Raw genomic sequence first — 23,578 nt, 5'->3', positions numbered from 1 at the left:
GCCTCCAGGAAACATGGACCTCGCTAAAGCTGATGTGTTTGGGGGTGGGAGGGGGATGAAAAGGACAGAATAAGTCAAAGAAGGGATGGCTGATCAAACCATCAGGCAAGAACAGATTGGATAGGGTCGACATTTTTTTCTTTAAAATCAAGATACATTTTATTTCTTTTTCTTAAAAAACAAACATTACAAAAAAAATCTGAATAGAGAATTAGAACAATAACCAACAGGAGAAAAACATTCATTTTTTAACTCTGAAAAGAAAACATAAAGACAAAAGAAAAGAAAAGAAAAACACCTCTTTCTTAAAATAAAACGGTTTCAGGATGCCTGGCACAAGGGCTTGAGTGTTCAGAAGATGCTGTAGCCATGCAGGGAATAGAAATTGCGTGAGTTTTTTAAAAGGAGGTTATTAGAAAGCCTGATGTACAACAACAGAAACCATTTCACAAAGGCAGCTGATGGGCTTAGAGGAAAAATACAAAAAGTACCCCAATGAAAATTTAAGCGTGTATGCAAAGGCACACACACGCGCGTCTTCTTGAAATGTGCAACGGTGGCAGTCTGACATGTAGCGAACACAGCAGCCGCAAACTATGTAGATCAAAGTGTCTGAAGGAAGCGGAGCTAGCTTTAAAAAGAATTTAAAAGACGCTGCTCAAACTCAAAGAACCGTCTAAAACAACCACCTGGTGCCAAAAAAGCAAACCAGAGAGGGTGAAGGCTTGACCGCTGCCTGCACGTGCTCACTCAACGTCATGTTGCAAATACAGTGCTCAACTTACCGACACATATCAGTAAAAAAAAAAAAAAAAAAAAAAAAAATAGTAAAGAGTGTGGCCAGTCATGCCTGATAACCGCGAGGAGGAAACAAAGATACACAGCAGTGAAGGGGTGTGTTCACACTCGGGACGGATGCCTGCTAGCGCTGACAGTTTTCACACGAAAATCCAGAAAGGATGAAGAGAAAATGCTAAGTCCTTACATATGCTGTACAGCCACAGGAGCACTATGTCCAAGCTGGAGGCAGCGAGAAGGAGGGGGGAGGTTAAAGAAGCACACCAAGTCCAAACCACTGAGCCAGGCCACCGGCACAAACCAAAAGAACCAAAAAAAAACAAACAAAAAGTCTAAACGCAGAGCAAAACAAAAAGAAAAAAAACAAAACAACAAAAAGAAGAACAGAAAAAACCCACTGAGAACAGACAGAGAGAGATGTGGAGGATGGGCTTCAAATGGGTACCATCTTCTAGTCTTCTCCAGAGGGTGCCTCCTCTTCTGAGCCATCCTCCTCCTCCTCGTCCTCCTCTTCCTCTTCTCCTCCTGCGGCCTCCTTTGTCTTCTTGGGAGCTGGGGAACTCTCCTTCTTCTCGGGCTCCTCCTCTTCCTCCTCCAGGGGACTCTCTGGGTCCTCCTCCTCTTCTTCCTCTTTGGGTGAGCTCTTCTCCATCGCCTTGGTGCTGGGGCGCCCCTTCCCCTTTCCTTTCATTGGGCTGGGGGTCACTTCAGAGAGAAGGACACAAATCAGTCAGTGACTAATCGCACAGGTAAATGCACACAGGCGGGCTGCCATGTAACTCTGACTCACAATGAGGAATATATTTAACACTGGTCGGTACCCACTGCTCTGCACTGGCACACACCTGAAGCAAAGGTGCAAAGCAAAGGCAAACCAATTCATATTTTCTGTTTCCATTTCTGATCAGGATCCACTCAGTGACACATTTTTGCACCATCAACCTTAACAAGTACTTGTTAATGTACATTGCATATGTGTAGTCCTGTAATAGCCTGCTGCAGTATTTCTGTCAGCAAGCAGTGACTTACTTTTATTTATGACTTAATGTCATTATCCACATTCATATTTGTACTTTTGGAAGAAATGAGCACTTTTTCCCTTTCACAAGACAAAGATTCAGATAAACACAGAGGGATGTGATGCTCACTGAGTGAGCAGTAAAGTGGTGATGTGCTGTAGTTTCATCAAGGTGGATTATTCTGAATGTGCCGGGTTGCACAAACTTGATCCTGACAGGAAAGTTTTTCTGACAGTATGAGGAACGGAGTGTGCTTTTTTTCTCCTGCATTTGTCAGGAAAATTTTGTTCAGCTCTCGTTTTAGAGCACACAAAACACGATGTGCACGACTATTCAATTCAATTTTATTTATACAGCGCCAAATCACAACAACAGTCGCCTCAAGGCACTTTATATTGTAAACCCTACAATAATACATACAGAGAAAAACTTAGCAATCATATGACTCCCTATGAGCAAGCACTTTGGCGACAGTGGGAAGGAAAAACTCCCTTTTAACAGGAAGAAACCTCCGGCAGAACCAGACTCAGGGAGGGGCGGGGCAATCTGCTGCGACCGGTTGGGGTGAGAGAAGGGAGGGCAGGGTAATGACTAGTCGACTGATCGCCGCTATTGTCACTAGTACTCGACGCACTCATTATTTAATCTATTTGTTAACATTTCCATTGAAAATGCTACAAATCGCCGTGTCCTAAATGTTACGTAGCCATCTGCCACCAGATGGAGCTGCAGCTTATTATCGTTCATTATTTTGAAGGCAAAAAATAAGACACAAACAGTGGAAATTAGGTTTCTTAGAAGGGTGACTGTCCTCTCTCTCACCGATAGGGTTCTGAGTTGAGTCATTCAAGAGGGGTTCAAAATAGCACTGCTACTTGGAGATGGTCACCCCCTGGGTCAAATCCTAATGGGACATGCCTAGAACACCTCACCCAGGACTCAATGAAAGGATTATATTGCTTGGCTGGCCCGGGGATGCCTCCGTGTTTCCCCAGATAAGCTGGACATGACTGAGGGGAAGGCTTGGGCTTCTCTGCCTGCAACCCAGCCTCGTATAAGCATTTAAGATTGTAACTTTTGAACAGGATTCACAGCCAGCATGTCAACTTACTTAACATATTAATTTAATATTCTGACAGTTTCTAAAATAAACAACTTGGGTGTAAAAACTGAAGGTTTTGTGTGCTCAGAGATACACAGATATACAGAGGGAAATGTTGCAGCTGTTTGAAAACTTTGTGGGGGAAAAAAAACACTTGGAAAGTTGTTGTTTCCGGTTTTGACTACTTCTCTTCCTACATCAGCATTTTTGTGGTTGTACTGTCTGAATGGCGGCACCTATCGTTCAGGAGAATACTGCAGTGACCTCCTGTGACTGCACAATGAAGTTACGGTGAGCAAGGAAGCCACGTCACAGGCATACTGGGACCCATCTTCCTGCACCTGTATTCTGATTGGCTGCCTCACCTGTGGCCTTTAGCCGTGGCTTGGGGCTTTTCTTCTCCTTGTCTGTCCGTCGCCGTCGAATCACCTTCTTGCCTCTCTTCTTGGAGTGACCGTAGTCGCTGTCATCGTCATCCTCCACCATGAAGTCCTCATCGCTGCCAGACTCGTCAGCTGCAAACAGGACACAGAAGAATCTCAGAGAGCGAGCACAGAGGGTATCCAACTGAACAAGAGTCACTGTTTACATACATACACAGCATGCCTGGAATATTAAAGCCTCCCCAGCTTCAGTTTAAAACAAAAACCATTTCAAACACTGAGGTACTTTAATGTCTTCATCCATTTCCAGTTCCAGTTAATACCATGATAGCACTGCGGCTTTAGAGGATGATTCCATTTCCAGTTTGACTGTTGTGGCTCTCTGGGTCACATCCAATTTGCAAGACTTGGGAGTCTACTGATATCACAGACAAGTGATACCACAGACTATACATAAAAGATGGGAGTAGTGACCTCAGCGTCACCTATTGATTAGCAGCGTCCCACCAAGAAGCAAACCAGGCATTTTGAAACTGAGGGGTAGGTCTGCATGTTCATGATCTAAAGACTTGTCGATCCCAATGTAGCTCTGCCCCCAAACTCAACCTGCTTTATCGTTCTACTAGAAACATACAGGGAGCAAAAACACAAGACTAAAGACTACTAAAACTAGTAATAGAACCAATTAAGTTATGAGAAAAAAGCTTACTGAGCTTAGCTTAGCTGACAAACTCTGGTGAGTGAAAACAACTTGAAGTTCAGTTTGTAAATTGTGGAGATAAACACGCTGTTGAACATTAACCTCCAGGACACAGGAGTTATAATCAAATGCACTGTTTATGTTAGCAGAAAGGGACCAAATATTGTATCTGGGTGTTTTCTAATGCCTCCATTTTCCCATCATGTGTATATGTTGTGGAGAACACAGTGAATTAAAGTAAACACCCGGCTATTTCCAGTGTGAATACCTGGATAGAGTGAGGTATGTACAGTGGCTTATGTGCTGGATGAACAGCTAGATGAATGGTGTCTTGTTTTTGTCAAGCTTTTGAACTGCATGGCTTCCTGTACAGTTTCAAAAGAACCAAATCGTTCCAGGCTTCAAACAAAAGCATCACTAACACGATGGTTTATCTATGGTTTAAAGAGGCCAGAAAAGGTGCATGCATGCTCACAGTATGAGTACTATTGCCACGAAGAATGGAGGCTATAGATCAAACTAAAAACCAGACCTAAAGTCTGAAAACAATTACTAGTTAAAATACCATTTAAGCTGTGATAAAAATTCATACTACAAAAACAGCTCACTGTTGCCTGTGTCCTAGCAAATGAAGATACAGGTACATTGTTTTTAGTGAAGACATGAGCTGCTGTATCAAAGTGTGCTGTGTTCTACATACGGTCCATGTAGGGCTCCTCTTGATCTTCATGTTCCTCATCCTCGCTGCCTCCATCTCCCAGCAGGATCTCTCTCTGTTTGGACACGGCCTTTGAGGCCGCCTGACGCACTGTACGCTTTCGACTCACTTCCCTGTCGTCATCGCTGTCATCTACACAAGAACACACACAGACAGTTACACAACGACTCAGAGGATGATGGGTAAAACAAACAAGACAAACGGAAACAGTGCCTTAATGCTGCTCTGTATAGTGCTTTTATTTGATCTCCGGTATCATGCAACTTTATTTCTATTCAGACGTAGATCTTTCCACTAATTCCACAACAAATCCTCCACATCAACTGGTCGTAAAAAACAAAAAAAGGACAGTTCTACTGTCCCATCCCATCATTCCTCTGCGAGATCAGCAAAAACCAAAACAGCTGCAGCCATGCCAGTGCAGGCTGGTGGTTAGCATGCACCCATTAACAGTGCCATTGTGCTCGACTTGTCGCGTGCTCAGATTCTTGCAATTGGGCTCATTGCGCTGTGGCCGCCGCCGGCGGGTTGAGGACACGAGTGCATAATCATGCCGGCTATTCCCGCCATTTTAATGATATTCCAGCTCAGGAGCTCAGAGACCGCTTGGAACAGTTTGAAAACTTCAGCGTTTGTGCCCCCTCTCCAAAGTCTTAGCTTTGGTATTGACTGTCTGATTGGCGACACCTATTGTCCAGGTAATTACTGCAGAGGCTTCCTGTGGTTGCTGCGGTGAGTGAAACGACCATTACAGCAGGTATATTGTGGCCTTTAGGCGGTGCCATCCACCCTCCATGATGTATACCGAGTGCCCCAAACACAGAAAACTTATTACTGCTGCTGTTGAGGAGTCACTTCCAGTATGAATACCACAAACGCAGGCTACCAGCATGAGCGCACGGTTCACATCCATACTGTAACTAATGAACATACGTGAGGGGATACTGCCTAAACAGCTTAGCAGCAAAGCAATACAACACAAACACAACATGTACAACCCTGATGTGTAATGAAAAGTCACAGTGGAGCATTGCAGGTAAGCCATTTATGCCATGTAGGACATCTGAAGGCCCACATTGCTGGCTCCACTGCACACGCACACACACAGAGCTCTCTGTGTGTAACTACTCACTTGTTTGTTGATGAGGCAGAAATATAAAGGCTGATTTATTAAATCAGCAGCATAAAGTTGCTCCGCTATAACTAAAAAGTGGGCAGCAGATACGAACAGGATATTGTCCGGACCATCAATTAATTAATTAATATATTAATTACAAATACCGATATGTTGTCAGTATTTATAATCGCAGCTCAGCAGATGACAGTGACTGATCAGCCTCGTCCACCGTAGCTTCCATTCACAGTAATAATAAATCACAGTGTCGGGGACCGTTGTAGGACAGCAAACGCTTCAATCAGTTGAAAGTGTGGGAGGAATAAATGTCCAGGAGAGCACATCCAGTGCTCTCGAGCTGTGGTGGGCTGAGTGAGATATCCTCCAGCTGGATGTGTAATGTCAAGCGATCGATGTCAATGATCTCTTTATCGTTTAAGATAAAACCACGAGGATAACATTGTGGAGTCTCCTGAAGCTATAACACACCGCCATGGCTACACAGAACAAAGCTGATAAACTGACATCCGCCTCGTTTGGTCACATCTAAGAATACAGACAGAGCACAACCGATCAAACTTTAGACAGTTTTGACATTTTAGCTGCCAACTCCTTTGTTTCTTTGATGCGGCTAAAATGTATAGCGCCACATCTGAAGCTCAGACTACAGCCTGTTTCTGAGAGTTTAAAAAACTAAACATAAAGGTAGAGCTGGGCGATAGAACGATAACGATATGTATCGCGATATAACTTTTACTCGATAGAGAAATTAAGCTATCGCGATAGACCTCGCCGCTCTTGTCCTCTTAAAAAAAAAAAAAAAAAAAAGGTCAGCCAATCCAAATTAAGTAGCGCAGAGCCGAACCAATCACAGCCGCAGCGTCACGTCGCGTGACTTGTTACGTACAGCACAAGTGCCAAGCCGCACGTGTGTTTGTTTGGGAAGCAGCCAGCGGGTAATGGAGGAAATGAGTGTGCCGACTAGAAAAATCAACCGAGCGTGACCGAAGAGAAAACAGATGATGGTTCCAACGCCGGAGAGATTGTCGAACGGAAGAGCCATAGAAGTTCCGTAGTGTGAAGGTATTTCGGCTATTTCAAGTCTGACAAAAAACAGAGTAGCATGCACTGTAAATTGTGCCGAAAGCAAGTCTGGAAATACAATGAACTGGTGCATGCGTCACACTGTGCGCCACGTTATTGTTTCGGTGAAATGAATTTCTACAATACTGTTAATTCTACTCTCTGCAGTGTTTAAATGCTTACACACAGTTACTGTCCCTCCACACATAGGACTCTGTTCTGCTTCTATGCCCCAGCTTTGTTTACTTTTTCCCACCGAGGCTTCTAGACTTCTGATTGGCCAACATTTCTGCACGGTTAGGAATCTAGCGCCACCTGCTGCTTTGGCATGTTCATAGCAGCGTTTTCCTTCATTTCTGCCTTTATGTGTGGACGGGATTATTTTTTAAAACGAAAACGGAAAATCTCCGTTTTCAAAAATACCCGTGTACGTGTGGACGTCGCCTCAGTCTCTGACTGGAAGCGCTAATTCGTCATTCGGCTTTTGTCAGACTAAAGTAACTGTTAAAACTGTTTGAAAAGCTCAGCTATACAACAAGGAGAGATTGAGAATTTCCTTTTAGTTCTCAGTTTATTTGATATTGACAAAAGTTAGTCAGTTTTGTCTGTTCTTCTGTAAAACAAACTAAGATTTATTTTTAGAATTAATATTTTGTTTCTAAGTGGAATTGACAATTTAGTCTGTTTCGTTTGTTCTATTTTAAAACTTAAACGCTTTAGCGGCTGCCTTTTGTGTAGTTTGCAATATTTGCCTTTATTTATCTGAAAAAGTCTCATGTTCCTTAAGTACATCTACCCTGTTGAATTTATTATGGGAAATAAATATTTAAATAAAAACAAGCTGCTGATTATTTCACATTTTACTTGTGAGCAACGGCACATTTAAATCTTACAAATATAGTTATTTGGCTTATATCGTGATAGATATCGTTATCGCCTGAAATGAAAAAAACATATCGTGATATGAAAAAATCTCATATCGCCCAGCTCTACATAAAGGTAGAGCTTTTTACCAAGAATGAGGCTCTTGGTTAGTTTTTCCTTTAGACCAGTTACCAGGCGACCAGTAAACAGTCCATGACTAATATCAATCTCAAAACTATGACTTATTCCTTGAGTGGTTTTGTTTTCTCAAGAAAACACTTTGTGGAAATGTTAAACACATGTGCCGCTCTCAGAGGTTGAACCTTTTTTACTCAGAGGGTCGACGAGAGCTGAGCAAATCAAAATCATGTGCTCGATCACTCAAACTTTTTTTTATTAGTCCTTTATTTATCCAGGTAAAAGTCTCATTTCCAAGAGAGACCTGGCATTTAACAGATAAATAACACCTCAATATCTCCACCTAAACTCTGATCCAGACCTACCTCGATGCCACAGTCTGGATCAGAGCTTGTTGGATCAGTTAGACCACAAACACATTCACATCAGAACGTTGTTTCTTCCTCAGCTGTCATTAAGTGATCTGAATTTTATGCAGAAAATGAGGAAAACCTACACATTTACCGTATGATTTTTTGATATGATTGATTGCTTGTTTTCCGACCACTCTTGCAAAGGTTTGCTGGTCATTATTTGATTTGTTGCATTCTTTTGTTTATAAATTAGCATAATGCCAGTTGAAGCCCTGAGAGCATTCCCAGATCTTCCCATTCTCCATCACCGCATTCCTGAGATTGCGAGCGCATCATCATTTGCCCCTCTTAGTCAATCTGACCGTGTGTGTGGATAACACTGTCCAAAGTAAAATTCCATATACAACAAACAAAGCTGATCAACATTAAAAGCTGCATACGTCTTCAGTGTTTCATGCTGCCAGAGTTGTAGCAGAGAATTAGAAGTAGCCTTCAAACAAACTTGCGTTACCTGCAGCCCGTTTTCTCTTCGGCCCCCGCTTGCTGGGCTTCTCCACCTTGGCTTTCTTTCCCTTTTTCCCTCTTTTTTCTTCATAGTCACTTCCTCCATCTTCATCCTCCTCTCCAAAGTCATTGTCTTCATCATCGCTGCCAAAGTCATCTTTAGTATCGACACAGAGGAAGTCAGTGAGCGTTAATCAAACTCCAGCTGTTTTCAGAGAGAGTCAACCTTTTTCATGTAGCTCAGACTGACTTACCTGCTGAATCATTTTTGGGTTTGGAGAGCTTGTCATCAGAGTCCTCACTGGGGAGCAGAACAAGAAATAAACAAAACAGTGTCTTCAGTAAGTCGAGGAAAGGCAGCCAGGAATGGTCAGAGGGCCTGGTGGGGCCAGTGTCCGGCAGCCTCGCCTCTGTCAGTGCGCCCCAGGGTGGCTGTGGCTACAATGTAGCTTACCATCACCAGTGTGTGAATGTGTGCGTGAATGGGTGGATGACTGGATATGTAAAGCGCTTTGGGGTCCTTAGGGACTAGAAAAGCGCTATATAAATACAGGCCATTTACCATTTACCATTTAACTCTTCAACAAGACAGACTGCAATGGACTGGCATGGATGAAATAATATGGACGTAATGTGCTGAGGACTGGTCTGAAAGATGTCCTGATGAGCTCCAGCCAGTGTTACTCTCACTGATTCAACATTATTCATTCAGTGGGAAGCATGTTTCATTTTGCCTACTGTTGCATTACTGAGTAAAAAATGTAAAAATACAAAACAACCATTTTCTCCTCTATTCAGTCTCTCAGACTTGACTAATTTATTCACATAACTGTGATTTTATCTGCCAAATAACACACCAACATGCCGATTAAACAGCGCGATAATCACACATGATAGAGAGAATAAAGGCCACCTGTGGTGGGCTGGGCCACAGGTGGCAGCAGCAGTAAGAGACTGAGCAATCAGCACTATAACTGGCACTTGCTTTGATATCCAAGAACTATTAAACAAATTCATAAACGGTGCCAGTGTTTGTCTCTGGCACAGTTAATATCCTGCCACTGAGATCTTTCACTAACAAAAATATGCATATTCTGATATCCTGATTTTTCCTATGTGTCAACTACATGATACACACAACATGTGATGTACTTTGTCCTCCCTTCTTCCAGCCCTGTATGAAAAACTGATAACTGTCACCTGGATCTCTCCTTTTCAAACATATATTAAATCAACAATTTATTTGAAAACAAAGGAACTGCGCATGCGCGTTTTACTCCCATTCTATCGCGATATTTCATTTTCCTATCGTTGCCTAACATTATACCGGTATTACCGTGAACGGTATAATATGGCCCAGCCCTACATCCAAGTGATAAAGTGTAAAATTGATCACAGTGTCTGACGCTGCATTAGAAACTGTAACCAGACACAACAATCCTACCAAATCTCCACTTAGGGCTCACCTGTCATCTTGCGAGTTCTTTGAGCGCTTGTGCTCACGAGGGGCTGGTCGCACCTTCTTCGGCTTGTCGTCACCATACTCCTCATCTAAGGAGAAAGCGCACTTTTAACCTTTAAGACACACAACTCAATATCATGCTAGCAGCTCTACAAGATACCAGTTAAGACATCACAGTGCTTTGAGTTAAATGCTAAAGTCATCACCCTAAATTACTCTCAATGACTTCATTTTTTTTATTTTATTTAACCAGGAAGATCCCACTGAGATTTTACACAAATTACACAATTAAACAAAGGCAACAACACACACACACAAATAAATGTAAAATATTCTTGGGGGGGGGGGGGGGGGGGGGGGGGGGGGGATGGTTAATAAATAAAATAAAATTCAATTAAAATGACGAGCAATCTAATTGAAACAGTTGCATGTTATGGAACTGGCCTCAAAGATTCTTAGTTCTGATTTAAAATCACTTAATAAATGAATTCTGTTATTTTTTTCGTTGTTCTGCAGCTCGTTCCAAACAGAGAGTTGCTAAATGGACTAAAGCTCTTTTGCCAAGTTCAGTTCAGGCAAATGGAACAAAAGCAACAAGTAACCATGCGGACGAAGAGAATAATGACCAGCATGTTTCACTGCAACCAGGGAACGTATATAGGAAGGCAGCAATCCGAGTATTGCCTAATATATAAAACCGTATAAATGAGACTGACTGGCCAAAGCAGGCCATCATACCAGAGGGTATAACTCACGGTGGTGAGTCTGAAATTTACGGTTCGTGCTGAACCTCAGAGAAGCATGAGACACAGTATCAACCATCCAGAGACACTGAGCAGAAGCATTCATATATAGAATATCTCCATAATCCAGAAGAGGCAAAAATGTTGCAGCAACAAACTGCTTCTTTGTATTAAAAGAAAAACACTACCAGAATAAAACCAGCTGTTAGGCTCAGTTATTGCTAGCTTGCTTATACTTAAAACTAACAGAAGACCATTAGTTTTGTACTTATAGGATGGACAAAAATGGGCAAATGAACTTTGTTCATCCTTGTTGCTTTGGCTGGATATCGCAGTAACGATTGGTCAGGAAGGCAGCCGTACCCAGCCACCTTCTCGCCCCATGAGCCAAACCAGCACCTGAAGTTACACTTTGCCTCAACTTGGAAACTTGGACCATGATTTTCTCAGGAGACTGAATATCTTTTAGATTCCAACTGATGAAGCATTTTAAAAACCAACGTTGATATTTGGGGATTTAAAATCTGATATCTCAGCTAAAATTCTGTTTACTTTCAGACACAAAACTGGAACAGATTTGTCAAACATTTGTTCTGCAGAGGTATTTATTTACTGGTCGACACAAAGTAAAGAGAAACTGTGCGCATATAAATGTACCAAAACACAGTATCGCCTCACAGGACAGGTTTTTTTTTTTTTTACCTCATACTTTTTACCTTAAATTGTGTCATTACTGTGCACTGATGCTAAATATCTATAGCAGAGACTAATCTGTACATTGCCCTTGTGTCACTCCATTTGTAATGAAACACATCTGAAGCCTCACTTACCTGCGTCATCAGACTCGTTGAATTGTGAGTAGTTCACCACCTTCCTGTTCCTGTGAAGAAGAACACACTGCATTAGATTACATTAAGTTACTGCCATTAGGGCTGCCACAAACGATTATTTTGATAGTCGACTAGTCACCGATTATTTTTGCGATTAGTCGACTAATCAGATCATCATCCATTGGATGTACAGCGTACAGCTTATTGCACCAGCAGCATCTGGTCTTATATAACTATCATTAGCTTACAGCTTGAAGTGTTTGTGCTAACTAAAAATAAAGACAAGATGGTAGTTTATTAATTTTTAATGAAATTTGCAGATTGTTTCGGTGAAGTTTAATAAACTCCTTGCTTTCTAAAATATAACAGGACACTGGAGTATATTCTCCAGCGTCTCACACTTCTGATAATCAGCTGTCTGCTTGACAGTTTTAGCTGTGCAAAAACTATAACTTTAATCTCAGCCAAACCGATTTACTCAGGAACAAATAAAATACTAAAGAAAGCCAAACAATAACATTTTTAAGTTATCTAAGTGACTTATATATATGTTTAACCTGACTAGCGAAAGACGGCGGTGGGTTTGAAAACGATTTGCCGGGAGTCCGGTGTTCTCACGGCTCTAGTTAGCCTTGCCCCCGCCTAGCTAACGAGCTAGTGGGTAACAGACGTCTCCGAAAACGTCGGAGCGCTTTTGAAAATATGCGGTGTCTTGATAAACTGAACAGATATTTGAGGTTTACACAGCTACATTCAAGCCTGAAAATATGTTAAACGTTTATTTTGTGACCCAGAAAGAATAATAAGAGTAAAGTTAAAACTAACTAGCTGCCGCCATTGTTGACAGCTGCGCTATGAATTCTGGGACACAGCTTCTTCTTCTTCTTCGGGGTTTAACGGCAGCTGGCATCCTTGTACATGCAGTGCTGCCATCTTCTGTTTCAGTCCGTTATTACACTCTTAAATCCTACTACCGGTACTCATTCCTGCGTCCTTTGTGATCTTACAAAGCTTCAAACGATGCGTCGACTATTAAATTAGTCGTCGACGATTTTAATAGTCGACATAATCGTGACTAGTCGACTAATCGTGGCAGCCCTAACTGCCATAACCCGATATTAGACAGTGTAGACTAGAGTGCAACAAAGCTATCATATGTAATGTCCAGCAGTTCAGGTGGTGCAAGTGGCAACGTGCTGGCTGTGTATGAATGTCTCGATCGTATTATTTGGTACGAGACATAAAACGCCTTCCAGCCAGGGGGCCCTGAACTGGACACTGGTCTACCTTCTACAGTTACAAAGGCTAATTGGGCCAAGTGTATGGGGGAAGTCTCAGTGACAGTATTTGACTGCACTTCAGGTAACACGCCCTTTGGAAAACTGAAGAGCAGCACTGACCAAGACAAACAGACAGTTCAGGTTAAAATCATTGGGAAAAAATTTACCCCTGAATTAGGGGTGGGCAGTAGAGCAGGGCGATATGACCAAAAATATTTATCACGATATACATTTGAAAATTTGCGATAACGATATAACTGACGATATAACTGACACTAGACAAAATACTTTACAACTCCACAACTTTATTAGTGCAAAAAAACCATCAATGTATTTTCACTTAAACAAGCATCTGTTTTTTATGTGCATTAAAGTTATATAAAAACGTAACAGTGCAAATTCCTTGCTGACAGTTTAACCAAAAGGCATTTCCAGTGGAAACTGGCTGACATATCCTCAGCATAAACATGTATAATATCCACAAAACTTAAAAAGAGGTTATACACACACAATACGGTAATATTATGTTGAAGCACAGTACGTATCACTCCGCGAGGCGCCTGCCTACGATAGCCGTAATGCTCCGACAATCCATCAAGCGGTGCGGATTCGTAGCTTAGCAAAGTCGTACTAAAACATTTGACAGATTTTCGAGCGCCGTGTACCACAGAAAATTGTTTCGAGGTCAGTAAACACAACCAGAATTCATACATAAGGCACACGGGATTATAAGGGGCTCTGTCAATTTTCAGAAAAATCAAAGGGTTGATTTTAAGTGTGCCGTATTTTCCAAACAACATGGTAATAACGACGGCCCGCTAGCAAGCTCTACCAAAAACAGTGCTTTGTTGTGTATCTGACGGACGAAAGCTAAACCAGTTCCACACCACTGAAGTTGCAGCATTTTTACAAACCAATTCTGGTTCATCCGTTTCATTTAACAATCCGCTTTCGCTCTTCTCATTCTACGTCGCCGCCATGTGCGTATGTAAACATAGGCACTGCGCATGCGCGTTTTACCCATATTCTATCGCAATATTTTATTTTCCTATTGTTGCCCAAAATTACACCGGTATTACCCTGAACGGTATGATATAGCCCAGCCCTAGGGGGCAGTATAAACGGTATACGGTAGAAACGATATAAATCTGGCCAACGGTAGAGATTTTGACTATACCGCTCTACCGCGATAGCGCATGTTGATGGGGTCATCAAGCTGTGCCTGTTTTGGTCAAAAGCATTGCAGCGGCTGCAAACAACATCATCTGCTAATTATGCCGGGCAACAGTAAAAGCAAAGAGACGAAGCAATTTTGGAATATGAGGAAACCTGCGCTCCCTCCACTTCCCTATCATTGATTCATTAATGTTGAATTCTCTGGCAGCTGCTCTATTCCCATGTTGTTGCAGTATATTAATGACTAACCTCGTATTGTGGATGGATTATTTCAGTTGTTCTCCTGACTGAAGTTTGATCCGTTTATAGCATCCTGCCATGCAATTGCATTTGTCCCTAACCACCAGAAACCCTCACTTAACTTTTATCGAGTGGAAAAAAGTTAGCGTTCATCCTCCAGCTTCACTGTGTTTATATTATGCTAACATTGCTGTGTCGCTAGCAATCACGTAGCACATCATTATATACCAGCTAGCCAGAGGTGTGGACTCGAGTCACATGACTTGGACTCGAGTGAGACTCGAGTCATTAATTTTATGACTTTAGACTTGACTTGAAAAAATGTTCTAAGACTTGTGACTTGACTTGGACTTTTATACCAATGACTTGGGACTTGAATTGGACTTGAACCGGTTTACTTGAAAAGACTTGATATTTTACCCCAAATATAAAATTTAACATGCATATTATATAGAGATTGAAAATGTGACGTCATTCACGGGTAGAACCGCAAAGGGTTCTGGGAACTCGTGGCAAGAGGTACTAGCCCACGCAGGCTTTCAATTGAAATCAGTCACACAGCGATAAAAAGAAACACAAAAATGTCAAGAAGCCGTTGTATTATTAACTGCAATAGCCGGTCGCATGACAGCCACGGGAAGCCGACGGGTAAAGAGATCGGTTGTTATCGGATTACGTCGTTGAAGAGAAATTGTTTGAGCCATGTTTCCGAAGTAACAAAGAGGCGACTGGATTGCAGCCATTCAAAGATCAAATATAACGTCCCAGAACACTCCAGCTCACAGGTTAGTCTGCTCCAAGCATTTACACGAAGGTCAGTGTTGTTTAGTAGTTAATACGTCATTTTCATAACATAATTGGTGATATAGGTTACAAGCAAGTCTGGCGCTGAACAGAAATTGTCGCGCTATGCTCCTTTGTTTATTGTGCATAAATAGTGAATTGTCCTGACACAATATTGCATTTCGCTTCTGTTATTATGGTACATTGACAAAAACATATACTTTTATTCACAGGATAAAACAGGTTTTTTGTATCACTAATTGCCCAGTACGATTACAGCATACAATATTATTGTCACTGCTACATTTCTGTGATGCTACCAGAAATTATTTCCACTGCTAATTAATTACCATTGAGCTCAAAGGTCCTATTAATAAACGGTTAACGAATGTGTATTTATGACGACGATTTGTGAGACTGGTAAACTTATGATATGTACGATGGTCTTTCGTTCTACACGGTGCATTTCAAGGTCCTGCACCCATTCGTCGGTAAACTGTACCTGGACTTGTTGCAGTGACCTGAAGTTACTAAACTTCATGAGTGTGTGCACTCACTCCAAGAACCGTATGATTATAAATATGCATATAAATATGCTACGATGAGATCATGACTTCATCTAACTAGCAAATGTTGTCCAGGCTACGTTGGTGATACAGTTTTTTTTAATGTGTATGATATTTTTGTCATGCGATTTTAAAGCCGGTCCTACAACCGCATCCAAGAATAACATGCAGCTTATCTCAGAACTGTCGGTGAAAATTATTCTTGGAGCTAGGTTTAATTGAGCTGCATTTTAAAGAGGTGCAATTTCACAATTTGTGTATATTTTCTAAGTTCACTATTTTGTCATGTGTTGAGAAAAACACAGATTTAAAAATTACATGGTCTAATATTTACATTTAGCATATAACTGCAACATTCTTTTTTCGTTTTTTTTTTTTTAAAGACTCGAAAGGACTTGAAATTCAAAATTTCAGACTTGTGACTTTACTCGGACTTTTACACCAGTGACTTGAGACTCGACTCTGACTTGCCTGACATTACTTGAAACTTGACTTGTGACTTGAGGATAAAGACTTGAGACTTACTTGAGACTTGCAAAACAATGACTTGGTCCCACCTCTGCAGCTAGCCCAACTTCAGTAACCCTACAAATGTCACTGCTGTTTAGTTTTCTGTCTTCATTTATGTTTGAAGTGACAGCAGAGCTGTACGTTTTAATTTGTTTCAGAAATCACTCAGTCAGAACATGCTATATCATGTTTAGGTGGAAGCTAGCGAGCTAACTTCCCGCTAACTTCTAACTGAATTTAATAAATTCTGTTTTCATGGATGCCTGGATGTTAAACTTAATTGTTACACCTGGTAAAGCAGCAACGCTGATCATTTTATTACAGATGAAAGAAATTAGACAGTTTTTAACTCTCAGTGATACCGTAGTGTTCGTTTGACTTTGGGACCTGAAACGGACGGAGTTGACTACGGCAACTTTCCCAGAGCAAAACAGCAGGTCTGTCCTGAATAAGATCAGCAGTGGGATTTTGCCTTTTATTAAACCGGTAATGTTACTTTGGTGAAACCTAAAACGGTACAAAATATGGATATAGCAAAACAATGTCACCAACTGATATTAGAAATCTTGTTTTGAACTCTCTGAAGATTTTAACAATGCCATCTTGGTGTTTTGAAACCAGATGTGAATGATAATTGGCCAGTGCCTTGTCAATCAGAAGTTTCTAACTAATGAGTATACCGTTGATACACAGTATTACCCTGAAACACGGTATGACTAAGTATTACAAAGCGGGCTTGATATTTTATTCAACACAGCCTGAAAATAGTAACAGACCACAAACTTAACAGGAAACTACTTATAGAAGTCAAATCAGAAAGCCGTTTTCAAACAGACAGGGCGCCAGTATACCCTGTGCATTGGTCACTTAGCTCGCTGCCACGTCATCATCACACAGTCACCTGTATCACTGAGCTTCTGTACTGGACCATCATTAACATGATGAACACTGACACAATCGTACTGTCTTCAATCCAGCTGTGACGGTCGTGGTACAATACGCCAGGTTACAAAAATGAAGCGGGGCACGACTGACTGAAGCACCTCAAATACAGTGGTGCACGCAACGTGATGTAACATCAAAAAGATCAACACATGCTGACTATAAAGGGTTGGCAGTCTTTTTGCAGCAACTGTATCTCCCCCGGTGGCCATTTAAAAGAATGCAGCTTTTATACTGCCTATGAGTAAAACTACCAGCTGCATTAAAAAAAAATAAAAAAATAAAAAAAAGGAGTGCAGCTAGCAGTTCATACAAGAATTAAGGCAAACTGAGCTCCAGTGTAGCATAATGTGGCATAAGTATAATGAATATCAGACTCAATCTCATGTTAGCATACAAGCACAGATGGTAGACAAAGAATAATTGCTACCTCCACTAATCTACAACAGAACCCATTATAATTTCAGTGATAAAATAATGTGCTCATAAACAAGCAGTGTTAAGATATAGATAACCACACAGTTTATTAGGCTAAGTAATTTGACAAAGCTGCTACAGAACTGGTCATTTGATCTGACTGAATTGGCATATTTAATTCAATTCATATAACGCCAAATGACAACAACATTCATCTTGAAGTGTTTTATATCGTAAAGGTAAAGACCCTAAAATAGACTACTCCTGTAAGCAAGCACTTGGTGATAGTAAGAAAGAAAAACTCCCTTGTAACAGGAAGAAACCTCCAGTAGAATCAGGCTCGGGGGGGACAAATCACGATAATAATAACAGTCAAACACCCTGTACACAGGCTGACAACCCTGGCTGCTGGTGCTAGCAATGCTGACATTAGCAATATTTCCAAATTAATCTGACACTGTGTGCGCAATGTTATGCACAACGTTAGATTTTGTTTATTAAACAACCAAATTAACAGTTGTAAACAGCTCTTAATTACACAGAATAGCTCTCCTGACTTTACTGACAGCTTTCGTTTTCTTATGGTGTTTTTATTCTCGCCACGTGACCCACCGTGGGTGGCCCGGGACGACTTCTGACGTCACATCATGTAGCATGCACCACTGCTTTTGTGGCCATCTGACTTGCTGTGCGCCTCTTAATTTTTAGAATCTGGCACATTGTGCCATTGTCGTCACAGCTGGGTTGAACACACAAGTGTACAATTGCATCTTTTTTTTTTCTTGTAAAAACACCATTTTAATGATATTCCAGTTCAGGTTACGGCGTAGGTCAAAGTGTAGTGTATTTCCAATCGAACCATTTTCTATGGTTAAATTCTGTAGCCCAGTAGGTCGTGAAAATGTAAAGCTATGCTGCCGAGGTCTAGGTGGAGCTCTTGCCTCCCCTCCAAAAAAAAGATACATGAAGTTGGCTATATTAGAGTTAACTGATAAAGCCTCGCTACCAAAGCAATGCATCACCATATACTGCAGTTGTAGACACAGCGCAAGGTACCACGCTTCTCACTAATATTTAAAACATTTGATTATCAAGGAATGTTATAGTCTCATGCAATTATTCCTTGTTACTACTAGTTTAAACTACTAGTAAATTATTGATCAGGAGATTTGAGCATTAAAAACAATAGCATGAGTAACACAAGCAACATACCTGTAAAGAATGTGTTCAAGATTTTTTTTGGGTGGTGCTACGCAACAAAAAGAATATTTTTAAGGTGTCTGAGGTATAGCTGTGCTTCTGCTGACATGGCTTCTAATTTCATTTCTATTCAAACAGAGTTGGTAAAGTAGGCTGCTATCATTTCTGGCAGACTGTAATGTAATGTAATGTAACACACTATAGGCACAAATAATTGCATTATGTTAAAGTAACACTGTCTATGAATGTTACAGATGGGCAGAACTGACAGCGCCTGCAGCATAGCTCCCATATTAATGTATTATTTTACTATTAGCCACTAGGGCTGCCACAAACGATTATTTTGATAGTCGACTAGTCACCGATTATTTTTGCGATTAGTCGACTAATCAGATCATCATCCATTGGACGTAAAACGTACAGCTTATTGCACCAGCAGCATCTGCTCTTATATGACTATCATTAGCTTACAGCTTTAAGTGTTTAAGGTGCTAACTAAAAATAAAGAGAAGATGATAGTTTGTTAAATTTTAATGAAATTTGCAGATTGTTTCGGTGAAGTTTAATAAACTCCTTGCTATCTAAAATATAACAGGACACTGGAGTATATTCTCGAGCATCTCACACTTCTGATAATCAGCTGTCTGCTTGACGTTTATTCAGCTGTGTAAAAACTATAACTTTAATCTCAGCCAAACCGATTTACTCAGGAACAAATAAAACACTGAAAAAAGCCAAACAATAACATTTTTAAGTTATCTAAGTGACTTATATATCATGTTTAACCTGAGTAGTGAAAGACGGCGGTGGGTTTGAAAACGATTTGCCGGGAGTCCGGTGTTCTCACAGCTCTAGTGAGCCTAGCCCCCAGCTAGCTATCGAGCTAGTGGGTAACAGACGTCTCCGAAAACGTCGGAGCGCTTTTGAAAATATGTGGTGTCTTGATAAACTGAGCAGATATTTGAGGTTTACACAGCTACATTCTCGCCTGAACATATGTTAAACGTTTTTTTTTGTGACCCAGAAAGAATAATAAGAGTAACATTAAAACTAACTAGCTGCCGCCATCGTTGGAAACTGAGCTGGGCCGCGCTATGAATTCTGGGACACAGCTGCTTCTTCTTCGGGGTTTAACGGCAGCTGGCATCCTTGTACATGCAGTGCTGCCATCTTCTGTTTCAGTCCGTTATTACACTCTTAAATCCTACTACTTATTCCTGCATCTTTTGGGATCTTACAAAGCTTCAAACGATGCGTCGACTATTAAATCAGTTGTCGACGATTTTGATAGTCGACGTAATCGTGACTAGTCGACTAATCGTGGCAGCCCTATTAGCCACTGTCGCTAGCCACCACGTTAATGAGGATTTAACAGGCAGCTAATGTAGCTATTGGATGGCGGCTAATAGCTAACATTAAAATGTACAGTGGCAGGTTAGCATTTATTATAACTCTGTAATGCGTCAATGTTGGTGAAAATGGAGCTTTACAAAATTCCTCAAAGTTTTTTTAAATGTCAACTATTGTTCATGTGTTTAGCTGCTAGTGAGGGGAGGGGCTGTGTGCCTGAGTATCTGCAACAGTGCTGTGTGAAGCTGTCTCGGTTGAGGGACAACACTTTTGTAAATGAGTATCTAGTCCAACAGTCATTTTTAGTATTGACTTTCTGGCAACCTCAATAAAGAACAAAATGCAAAAATCTTAACTGCAATGACTTCATCAATGGATCTGTGGAAGTGTCTAATAGAGTTGATTTTATTTATTTATTTTATTTTATGTGTAGAAAAAAAACAAACAAACAGAAAAAATATGCTATTCCCAGCAGAGCTTGCCCAAGGTATCAAATGCCCTTTCTATGTAACGCATGCTAATTATTTGTTTTGCTTTTTTTCAGCATGAAAGTATTTATGTTCCTAAAGACATTTTGTCCTGTTCTACTGGTCGTCCTCGTGACTTTAAAATTATAACTCAATGCTTAAACATTTTTGAGTTTTGCTTTTTTTAATCGTTTTGAGAGCACTAGTCTTTCATCCTTTTCAGGTTTTATGTTGGCGCACATTGTCCCAAATCTTTCACAGTGCAGCACTCTTAATTCTTATCTCATGTATATATCTCATGTATATCTCATGCACATATCTTTCTACGTAGCACTTTTTAATTCTTATTCCTACTTTTATTTTTTCATGTCTATTTAATCGCAATTTATGACAGTATGTTTGCACTGAAGCACCGCAGCAATTTCCTAATGTTGTAAACCTGCTCAACATTTGGCAATAAACCCCTTTCTGATTCTGATTCAGTTATATGAGGCAGCCCTGCAATCCATCACTTACTGCCAGACAATGACTATATGGCATGCAACATTTGGATGGCGCACATGTTCAAGCTTTGTTAAGTAACAATTCCAATAAAGTTTATTCAAATGTGATTGCTGTGCTCTGAGTGTTGACAAAAAGAGTAAGGCAGTGTTATTTTGTCCAAAGTTCATTGACTTCACCTGTCTTAATCGACATGTTTAGTTTTGTTTTATACCTGTTGAGGGCTCACGTACAGACTTTGTGTTTGGCATGTAAAAAAAGAAAAAGTAAATATTAAAATCCTACAAAGCATATTTTAACATTGTTACGTTCTTAGTCTAGGCGTGTCTTGAACGCAACAAAAAAAATACCTCAAGACATTTTAAATCCAACTAAGCCCTTATTTTTACAATTTATTTTAATGCAATGCCTTTAAAAGCTTATAAACTCTGAAAGGCAGAAACCCTGTTTTCTCAACCCGAATATAAGATTAAGAAGAACATTAGTTAATGTCGGATTTCTTTTAACTTCACAGCTTTTTTTTTTTAAATAAGGAGTAATTTTCATACAGTCCCTAAATATTCACCCAATTGTCTCTGCGAGAATGACCCAGTAAAAGATTCCATGTTGTCGCCACAAAATTTCGAGAACTGAATTTACATTAGATTAGCATTAATGTGATTTACAGTAAAAAGGCATTTTAATCTGAATAAAAGGTCTGAATGCACCTCGTGCGTTATAATCACAGCGGGGATCTTGCAATGGGGATGGGGGTTGGAGGGGGTGTGGTGACTTCTTGTAGTTCTCCGCCTTCCTCTGACATCAGCCAGCAGTGTTAATTTACTGCCAGCTCTGTAAATGTAGACCCGCTCTCAGTGCTCTTTTTTCCTCCTCCCCCAACAACAACGACATTTTCGTTGGCTGACACCATTTTTAAAAATGTTCTCAAAGTACGAACCCCCCCCCCGAAATGCGATGTAATGGCGACTACAACACGACACGCACAGTCTGCGCGGTAACAAGATCAAATCCCGAGGCCGACCACCACCTCCTCCGGAGATTTTTTTTTTTTTCGTGTGGGGGTGTATTGGCGTTTCTGGAGCCTACCCTGGATGAATGGGTAGCCATATTCTCATTCTCAAACAAAATGGGGAAAACGTTATCTGGCCTGGCTTAAGTAAGCCGTAAAACGTAGCTGGTTAAATCACACCGACTAATTTTCCGCTTGGCCTACATAGCAGCCAACAATGCACATCATGGATCCGTTTAAAAGCATGATAGACACGACACGGCGGCGGGCTGCGCGTATCTCCACACAAGACATGGCGAACAGTCCACAGCGCTGGGATCCATATTAGAAAAAATGAGGGTGCACACGCGAGAAGAGAAGCGCACATACACACACGCATGCACACATTCCCATTATTTTTTCATGAAATAAACAAATTCCCAGTTCATAAAACACAACATGGTGGAGACGTGCACGTTATCGGCTACGCCAGGCGCCAGCACGGGGTCGTTATTAACTCGGAGAGAGCAGAAGACATATTTAGCACACCTACCTCACTGGTCTTGACATTTTGCAGGAATACTGTGGAGGTTAAGGATGTGAGAAAGGGGGAGAAGAAAAAGCACAGGGGGGGGAAGGAATATAGATTCCCGCTCTGCAAAACACCGAGGGGAGTGAGGTTGACGCACAACTCCACCGTCCGAGCTAGCGCGTGAAAATAAAAGTACGGCAGCCAGTAGTCCTCCTAACGCAAAAATTCTTATTTATTTTTTTTTTTTACCTCCAGCTACCTTCAAAATGGTGAATAAAACAAACTGAAACTGCAGCCTGTGCTCAACCAAACTACGCGGCCTTGAGGGGTGGGGCCTCCCCGGCAAGGCCCGCCCCCCAATGAACCATGAGAGGCGCAGCGCGGTGCTCCGCTGCTGCCATTGGCTGATTTAAACGACGACTTTTCTTCTTCTTGGACATTTTAGCTGCTCATCAGAGCATTTTTAGCATATAGTTCCCCGCCTCCGTTAACAGGCTCGGTTGAAATGACACTGTTAAGAAAACAAAAAGAGGCCCTCAGGTTGGATACATACATTCAATTCAGTGTGGGTCCCACAAGACCATAAAGCAACGTTGCATCAATAGGTTATAATGTGCATGTATGTTCATATGAACATATATCGTATTTCACTAATCTCTTTGATGTGGCTGTTACTAAGACAAGCCTTTCTCTCCTCTGTTTCACCTGGCAGACCGCTGCAGCATGAAGCGCAGGTAGCGGTTGCATTTATACATTTTTAGCCCACATGTCAGTTAACATGTTATCCCTGTCTCAGTAAAAGAATTTATACTGCT

The 23,578-nt window shown here is 41.1% G+C and overlaps 1 protein-coding gene across 1 annotated transcript; it reads right to left on the bottom strand.

Annotated features, from left to right (window-relative positions):
* Window positions 1-6: 6 nt before the first annotated feature.
* Window positions 7-23,078, bottom strand: nucks1a (nuclear casein kinase and cyclin-dependent kinase substrate 1a). The gene is made up of 8 exons (XM_085352989.1): window positions 22,785-23,078; window positions 11,812-11,861; window positions 10,243-10,327; window positions 9,031-9,077; window positions 8,784-8,933; window positions 4,703-4,852; window positions 3,285-3,434; window positions 7-1,503 (listed from the first exon to the last, which is right to left on the bottom strand). The coding sequence occupies exons 1-8, from the start codon at window positions 22,799-22,801 to the stop codon at window positions 1,250-1,252; spliced, it is 903 nt and encodes a 300-aa protein (XP_085209115.1). The 5' UTR covers window positions 22,802-23,078; the 3' UTR covers window positions 7-1,249.
* Window positions 23,079-23,578: the final 500 nt, after the last annotated feature.

The sequence above is a fragment of the Diplotaxodon limnothrissa genome, linkage group LG5 (assembly GCF_057381915.1).
Source record: "Diplotaxodon limnothrissa isolate DT_005_m linkage group LG5, D_limnothrissa_male_GT1.1, whole genome shotgun sequence".
Classification (NCBI taxonomy): domain Eukaryota; kingdom Metazoa; phylum Chordata; class Actinopteri; order Cichliformes; family Cichlidae; genus Diplotaxodon; species Diplotaxodon limnothrissa.
The sequence above is the reverse complement of the archived record's forward strand: the minus strand, read 5'-3'. Positions and strand labels throughout refer to the sequence as shown.